The sequence below is a fragment of the Coffea eugenioides genome, chromosome 2 (genome assembly GCF_003713205.1).
Source record: "Coffea eugenioides isolate CCC68of chromosome 2, Ceug_1.0, whole genome shotgun sequence".
NCBI lineage: Eukaryota > Viridiplantae > Streptophyta > Magnoliopsida > Gentianales > Rubiaceae > Coffea > Coffea eugenioides.
The window spans coordinates 76,679,183-76,688,093 of NC_040036.1; the positions used below are offsets into that span (position 1 = coordinate 76,679,183).

At 35.4% G+C, this 8,911-nt stretch overlaps 1 protein-coding gene across 1 annotated transcript; it reads right to left on the reverse strand.

Annotated features, from left to right (window-relative positions):
• Nucleotides 1–3,487: 3,487 nt before the first annotated feature.
• Nucleotides 3,488–8,173, reverse strand: LOC113761694 (endoglucanase 25-like). Its single transcript, XM_027304792.1, has 6 exons — nt 7,615–8,173; nt 6,723–7,033; nt 5,927–6,382; nt 4,826–4,961; nt 4,569–4,741; nt 3,488–4,325 (listed from the first exon to the last, which is right to left on the reverse strand). The coding sequence occupies exons 1-6, from the start codon at nt 7,991–7,993 to the stop codon at nt 3,924–3,926; spliced, it is 1,857 nt and encodes a 618-aa protein (XP_027160593.1). The 5' UTR covers nt 7,994–8,173; the 3' UTR covers nt 3,488–3,923.
• Nucleotides 8,174–8,911: the final 738 nt, after the last annotated feature.

The window sequence follows — 8,911 nt, forward strand, 5'->3', positions numbered from 1 at the left end:
GTTGCGGTACAGACTGTGGGAGGGAGAATATTGGCGTTTTCGATTCTTAAGAAAAGGGTTAATTCCACTTTAGCCCCTCCAACTGTGCACAAAATCCCATTTCAGTCCCTAAACTTCAAAATGGGACACTTTGTCCCTAATCTACAAGGCCCGTCTCAGCAACATTTTTTGCGGAATCCGGAAATCCGTCTCAATGACAGAATATTGGGCGACTTTTTTTTCATTTAATGATATTTTGGTATTATTGAGCGAGTTTTTTTCGATTGGTAGTTAGAATAACAAATTAGAAAATTTTAAAAATTATGAAACTAGATTTGATAAAATTGGAATTAATTTGGGGAACGATGGGTTGAATGGTACGAATGAAAGAGTATAAATGAGAAGTACCTAATTTAAAACTTCCCACTTACCAAAAAAGAAAACTAGAATTAATTCAAGTAGAATAATTTAATTTGGTTTTCACTTTGCTTATGGTCACAAACTTATTACCTGTTTGGTTTGCCATTTTTGAAGAAAATCATTCTAAACGTTCCCCATATTTTGTAAAATGATTTTTTTCGTCCATCATTTTTAAAAATATACTTTTACTTTTAAAAATGTACTTTTACATCCCTTACAAATTCATATTGGTCAAATTTGGTTCCTAACTAGGTTTCCGACTAGTTTTTGTAGGAATCCACCATGTGTCTTGCACTTAATCATTTTTTAAGAGCAAAATTGTCAAATCGAAATTTACATAATACGATCCATAGTCCCTCACATTTCATAAAGTAAATTTTTTCGTCCCTCATATTTCACAAAATGAATTGTTTTATCCCTCACATTTTCACAAAATGAAGTTTTTCATTCCTCATATTTTACAAAATAAATTTTCATCCTTCATTGATCATGTGTACGAATAACTTTTTTTTAAACTCATATATATATCTATTTAATATCACTTGATCAATACGAATAACATGTAATATATCTCTACATAATTTCGTCTGAACATACTATTCAGGTGAAATTAAATAGATATATATAGGGGTTTAAAAAAATTGTTAGTTTTTCAATCATGTTCATTTCATTTTTCTCGAAAATTGAAAACAAAGAAGATATTTAATTCTAAATATTATCAAGTATTTACATTGAATTAAATTTGGACATAAAAAATAAACAAAGGAAAAGTATGACAAAAAGAAATAAGTGATTGATACTTTCAAATTTTAAAACAATCACAAGGTAAGAAATTCAACTGTTGGTCTTAAAGGTGACGAGTATAAATTTCAGATTTAAACTGCAATTTGTTAGCATAACTATAAAATTTGAGTTAGAACCGATTAATTAGATGACCTTATTATACAACTCAATAAATGAATTATTACCAAAAAAAAAAAAATTACAAATATTGAATAGATTTACATGGTGAAATCAAATAGATATATATATGGGTTTAAAACAAAATTGTTAGATTTAAACCAATGTATATATCTATTGAATAGTATGTATACAACTACAATTAATCTGTTTTTGTGAAATTAAATAGAGATTTATTATATGATATTCGTACTGTTCAGGTGAAATCAAATAAATATATACATGAATTTAAAAAAAATATTCGTATACATGGTCAATGAAGGATGAAAAAATTCATTTTGTGAAATATGAGGGAAGAAAAAATTTATTTTGTGAAATATGAGGAACGAAACAATTCATTTTGTGAGATACAAATGACTATAGATCGGATTATATAAAATTTGATTGATAATTTTGTCCCTAAAAATGATCACATGCAAGGCACATGATAAATTTCGATCAAAAATTAGTCGAAAATATAGGTAGAAATCAAATTTGACAAATGTGAATTTATAAGGGACGCAAAATTACACTTTTAAAAATGAAAAATGAAAAAAGTCATTTTATAAAATGTGGTGGACGTTTTGAATGATACAACAATTTGATTATGTCAAGTAAAAACATAATTGAGAAATACATTCACGGAAATGCAAAAAGTTTTTAGTGCAATTTGATTCATGGTGTTGACATTAAGAAATGATTTTTTTTTTCCCTTTTGATTGTAGCAAATACTAGTAACATTTATACTTTGACGCCAAACAAAAACAAAAAAAGAAAGAAAGTACGCCCTTACATTGATTTTATAGCTTTAATAGTTTTAAGGGATAATTTCAGAAACCTCCCCTGAGGTTTCTAACAATCTCACAAAGCTCCCCTTAATATTTCAAAACTACATGTACCTCCCCTATTGCTGCAAAAGTACTCTACTACCCCTATATAGGATACTTAATGATATTTTTTTTCGAAAATTTCAGAATTCCAAGAAAAATCAAAATTAACTTATTCTATCTTCCTCTTTCCCTCACGCTTCCTCCTTTCTACCTTACTCTTTTTTTCCATTTTTTTTTTTTGCTAAATTCCTGTCACCCATTCCTCTCTACCTAATATTTTTCCTCCAATTCAAGACCAAATTTTATTTATCATCCCTTGCCGTATTTATCCTCCTCCTCCCCTTCTTCTTCTTCTTTTTTTTTTTATCTATATTCTCATCTCTTTTTTGCAAATATGATTAAGTTCAATCTTGTTATCCTTTTAATTCTAAGTGTAATGGGTTTGATTTTTCTGCGTCTATCTATTTTATCCAATGTTGGTTGATTATGGGTGATAAAACTTAGTAATGTCAAAAGTCAAGAATTTGAGGGATGATTGGGCTTTAGAAGTGGATGGTTAAAAAAAATAAAGGAGGCTGTAAAGAGAGGAAGACGAAAGAGCTGCGCTATTGATTATTGATGAAGTGTTAGTTTTGGATAAAATTTGAGATCGAGTTTTATCTAACTTAGCACCAAGTGACTGATTTAATTGACTTGTGTAGTAAATGTAGAGGTTGGGACTATTGGACATACATTAGGTTTGTATTGTTTTGAGTGCTAGAATTATTGGAATTTATTTTGATTTAAATTGGGGTATTTTCTTGGCTTTTGTGGTGGTGTTGCTTGGACGAAGGTAATCATCATAGTTGAAATTTTTTTCCAAATTTTTGTTTTTGGCAGAAAGAATTTGTTGTTTTGGTGTTAGAAGAAAGGAACAAAGCTCTGTACATTTTTCCTTTTTATCTTTTTGACAAGAAGGGTAGTTTAGGATATTTGAAGAAATTGGTAACCTATTGAGCCTATTTTGAAGCATAAATAGTGAAAGCAAGGGAGGTGAGTGAAAATTTTAAAGCGTAAGGAGAGCTTCCTGAAATTGTTAGAGACCTCAAGGGAGGTTTTTGAAATTATCCCTAGTTTTAAACTGTATCCAAGTCAAACTACCCAAGCAAACAAATCTGAGCCTGACTGACATTATAAGGTTGACAGCCCAAGCAAACAGATCTGAGTTTAAAGTGGGCCTCGAAAATGATTTCAGTTTATTATCGAGTTCTAGTGGCCTTTCATGCATGCAAAAATAGGGCATGGAGTAGGAAACCACCTTGTCCGCGCAACACCACACAGCACAAGAAATCACTTGCAGGATATGCATTTGTTCTCAGGCTACAGACATGATTTATAAAGACAGCAAAACAGAATGTGTGGCCCTTTAGCCATTGTGAAAGTTCATTTCAACAAATTGGCAGCAGACTGTTCATCTTCAAATTCTAGTGTTTCAATGAATACATGGTCGATCTCATATATCTTACATACATACATATTGTATATAATCACATTTCTGGAACAATAAAAGAGATGTCTGTCTGTTTCTTCTTCAAGCTTTTAGTCCCTTTCTGTCAGGACCACCAAAGCTGTCTTCAAGGTTTTCGTTATGTTCCTCATCTCCTACATGTTGCTTTAACCTCCACCATATCCAAGACTCAAAATTGACAGCAGTATCAAAAATCACAATCTACAGGTCACAGAACAGGCAGCAGCAATGATGTCAGTAGGATAAAGTCATGGTTTCCAAGGAGCTGGTGGAGGCGGTGGAGTTGGAAACATAGGCGGGACTGCAGAGAATATTGTATTCTTGTCAACTCCAACACTTTTTTCACCAGATAAAGCAACTAGGGCAGCAACAAGACCAGCATTGCCTGCTAGCGTAGGTTCTGTGTAATTATAGTTGGTACGAACATCATGAAAACCATCAAACTTGTCTGGACCAGCAACCATGGCTCCAACCAGAGTATTTGGATTTGGATTCCGAGAATCTCTCAACTTCCATCCTCCTTTACAATTATATTTGATCTTGTTCTTCGGGATTGATGCCCCTCTATGGTGAACGCGTCTAGGATAATGATTTCCAAAACCCACAACATAGCTCATCTTTCTAGGATTCTTTCCGAGGATGTAATCAATCTAAAAAGGTGCAAAAAATTACTTTTTTTAGTTTCAACAAATTAAAACACTTATTGGACTCTTTTAATAATTTTCTCTTGCCTAGTGGTCAGAATGGCAGGAAGTTACTGTTACAATCTCCATAAATCATGAGGAATTCACATTAAGTAGTCCAGTATCGCACAGATCACAAAATGCAGAGAAAAGATTTGACAAGACAAGCATTCCCTCAATTAAGTCGGACAGAAAGGGAGTATAACGTACCTGGGTTTCAGCGAATTGACGCAAGACATCTGTGGAGTAAAAATTGGGTCCACAATACCACCCAGGGGTATCAGCAGCTGCAAGATAATCACTGAACAGAGCGGCCAGGAAAGCGGCATTGGCCACATACTGAAGAGGCTGAGGCCTACCATGGTTTAATTGGATCAAACCTCCTGCAAGAGATAGAAAGTAATTAAACCAGAACCCAGACTCTTAAACATATACCATTATAATACTAATCCCTTACAAATGTTTACCTCTTGTTCTGTTAAAAGATGTGAACAATGGCAGGTATGAGCACATGACTATGCTTGTCTGGTTGTGAAATGTCCTCAGAATTTCCTCATAGGGATAGCCAGGGCTTAGAAACAATCTCAAACGGCTAAGAAGCACCTAAACAGAAAAAGCTAAAAATTAATTCAGCAATATAAGTAGCCACATTATCTCAAAAAGCCTCAAATTTAAGCTCAATAATCAGACTTGTATAATATTATTCAATCAATCTTCAGAATTTAGTCTAATTTTCTTCTACTAATCTTCAGAGTTTCAGGTGACATTTGTGAGCTAAGTCATCTTTTGGATGGAAAATATCGTCGCAAATAGATACAAGGCAACAATCGGATCGAAAGAAGACTTATAGATATTAGAAGTCATCAGGGCTGCAATATCAAGCCATAAAAAGCAAGTCCACTTGGTAGCAATAACACTTTATAGTGCCCGTCAAATGCACAAACTGTGTGAACAAAAGGGAAGCAACAGAAGAAATCCCAGGTACAAGTACACAGACCATCGAAAGGACAGAAAAGATCCAAGAAAAAGCATTGAGGAAGAAGAAAATCAGAAAATCTTAGGTGCCAAAAAGCTAATCTGTTAAGCGTCTTTATAACTCTTTAAGTAGGTAATTTATAGTCAAAGAGCTGTAAGCAGTTAAAGAAACATTGATACAATGCTACCATTTTTACACTAAGAAGGCAGAGAACATCCTAATGGGGGCACAAAATTTATGTATGCTGTGGCAAGAGCGCACTATCTACTCTCGGGCAGAAATTTTCATTCTAGGTATGAGGCCATTAGAAGCATTAACAATCCTAGTAGTGACACATAAAGACTAATGCAGTTCAGATTGTAATAAACAAATGCCAAGAAAACTGGAACACTGATAAAAAAGGTGATTGAGGACCATCAAAACATGAGGTAGTGGGAAGTAAAACCTTTATCTTTCACTTGAAATTAACTCGATAGTTGACACATCTCATGATAACCCACATGCAACTGTTTCTTGCATTAACACAGCAAGAAAAAAGGTGATCCAGTTACAGACTACTTGATGTAGAGAGTAAGAAGCTCCATGAATTTACCTGTGCCCCAGGCAGCTTGCTATCCCAGCTAAATACCCCGTAATCTGGGCCTCCCCAAAAAGCACCAGCATGCTTAGCCAGACCAGGAGCTGTAGCAAGCTGAAGATACGACGAGTTTCCAGTGGCATAATAAAGCCAGGATGCACCCCAGATAAATTCGTCCCAATACATGGAAGAATTATAAAACTTTTCAGCATCAGCACCAGAACTGTATCTTCCACGCTGCCGCCTACCAAAATCAAACAGTGCTCTGGCACCATGGACCAGTTTCTGGGAGTATGCTTTATCATCTTTGAAAACAATGGATGCTGATGCTAGAGCAGCAGCCATCTCAGAAGCAAGGTCCGAACAACTGGAGCATTCAGATACGGGCCGTTCATAATCAATGTCCTCTGGGCGCATCCAACAGTAATGATCATTTGGGTTGGGCCCTTTTGATGTATCACCAACTCCAACCTGTCAGATGAATGGTGTAAAAGTCCATTTATGATTTTTCAAGGTGAAGATACTTAAGAAATTTCTGAATAACAGATAATGGTTAAAGTGACTTTGAAAAGACCGATCAAGCACGTTTTCATGGAAAATACATTAAACCATGGCCAACGTAAAAAAATATAATTTCACAGACGTTTTTTCTGTGGGAGAGAGGATATAATTTGCCTTATGCTACAGGTAGAATAATGCTGGCCAGGATGAAGCATAACAAATAAGACATGCACTGGAACCGATACTTTACATTTAGCGCAAGGTCAAAAGATTAAAGTTTTCTCAAAGATTCGTAACCAAAGGAACATACCTGTGATGCAAGACGATCTACAGTATCAGCAGTAGAATTAAAGCACTTAAGGAAGTAATCTGTGCCCCATTTAATGATCTCTTTGACATGTGCAAGTTCCCCAGCAGCTTCATACTTTGTACTATACTCAATCACACTCCAGCTCAACATTGTCATAGCAAACGATGCAGGGAAATTAAACTTGATTGCATCCCCTGCATCGTAATAACCGCCTACAAGATTTTTAATAGCTGAAGACGACTGAGATTTGCCATCATTCAAACATGAGTTCCCCCTCCATGACACATTGTTATGCTTTGGCAATTTCCCAGCTGTCAAAAAAAATATACGGAATTAGGAAGTATGAAGCTAACGGACTAAATTGATAAGGCAACAAACCATGCCGATCAGGCTGATCGGCTGATTAACACGGATATCCACATATGTTCCCATAGTTGCCATTTCTAGAAAGTCAAAAACTGCAACTAGATCAGAGGAAACATTAAAATACCGTTCTCCTGGAAGCTAAAGTCAAAAGCTCTCGCACACGGGACATAATAATACGAGTTAAAGAATTAGTTATCCATTGAAATGTGATGATCCTAATTGACTAATTGTCCAAACAGAAAAGACAGTACCCAAGTACATAAGTAAAAAAACACAATCAACGTTACACTAATCCACCGACACTGAATTATGTGTTATTACTACCACATAATTCAGTACAATAATCCAGCTGTATTTTTTTTCTTCCACGATACAGTTTTTTGTATATTCCTTACAAATCAAAGATTCCGAAACAAAAACTCAAACATTGATCGGATCTAAAGACCCATTTAACATATGAACAAGAAAAACAGAAAAAATAGCAAAAAACCTCCCAAAAAAATCGCAACTTTACTGAAACACTTACAACGCTGGGCATTGAAGAACATGAGGGCCTTGTGAAGAGCCAGAGTATAATTATCCGGGGGCGGGCCTTTATGATGATGCCTGGGGACAGTTTTAACAATCAAAGTAATAAAACCAACTAACAAGCCAGCAGCAAGAATTGATCCGACAGTCCAAACAAAGATCTTCCTGCTGACGATAATGCAACCCAGATCCACATACTTCTTCTTCTTCTGCTCCCCCGGACCCAAGAGCCAACTCTGTTGGGTTTCATCGAGGGGCCGTGAGAGTGCAGCTCTATCAAAATCCTGCAAATTCCTACTCCTATCATCATCTGTGGCTGAATCCGTCGCGTTGATCTCCAGCGGTCCACCCCACGGATCCCTCCCGTACATACTCATTTTTACTCAATAATGCTGCAGATTTTGGATGACTACCTTGGACTTGTGCCGCTGGGGAGTTGGGGAGGTTGGAAGGAGAAAGTAGTATTACTGAAGGGGGCAGACTGTAGAGTGAGAGATAGAGAGAGAAGTAGTGGCAATTGTGGACTTTGGGCTGTGATGGAGCTGTTTTTTGTTGTGTATTTTCGGAGACATTTTCTTTCTTTTTTGGATTATTTTAATGGAGAAGTGTCCATGGAGGAAAGGTACAGCATTTGGTGGACGAGAGTGACGAGTCCACTAATCGACAAAGACAGTCTGTCTAACTTTCCTCCTAACACTCATTATTACACTAACACAATACAACTCCCATCTGTCCACTGATTATTTGGCTAATAATTTAACATCTTTTGTATTTCTCTTTTTCTTGGATTTGTTACCTAATTCTCCAACTAATTCACTTTCTTGATCTATCTACACTATCAGGTAAATTACTTATTTGTAGCTATGGTGGTTGCATCACATATGGAAAAAATTAACTTAAGTATGGTTGTATCTATTTTCTGACACACCCTTCTTACACGTTGAATATCAATTGAATCAATAGGTGATTATAATAAATGAAATTGTAATAGGAACCTGAACCTTAATTTAGTTCATCGTTACGATTAAGTGTCAATGATAAAGGTGATTTTTGAATGACATTCTCAAAAATAAAATTCATAATGTAGAGTAAAAGCTATCAATGGTGTGAAACTATCCATATGTACACTATATATATCATGTTATGTTCCCCATGAACTTAATGGTACAAAGGGGAGAAAAGAAACAAAAAGTGATTAGGAGAGGTTGAAAGATAGCTTTAGCTTGTGAAGGAATTGCTTAAGGTGCACTCCAACTTTTTGGCTACAAAGGCTGCTGCGGTTAATTCTAGCGTGC

What these genes read in the sequence shown, in the direction of transcription:
- LOC113761694 (XM_027304792.1), bottom strand. Translation starts at nt 7,993, where the DNA reads ATGAGTATGTACGGGAGGGATCCGTGGGGTGGACCGCTGGAGATCAAC. An exon ending in GCAAGCTGCCTGGGGCACAG is followed by an intron (nt 4,962 to 5,926) that starts GTAAATTCATGG and finishes TTTTCTGTTTAG; the next exon opens with GTGCTTCTTAGCCGTTTGAG. An exon ending in ATCTTTTAACAGAACAAGAG is followed by an intron (nt 4,742 to 4,825) that starts GTAAACATTTGT and finishes TATCTCTTGCAG; the next exon opens with GAGGTTTGATCCAATTAAAC.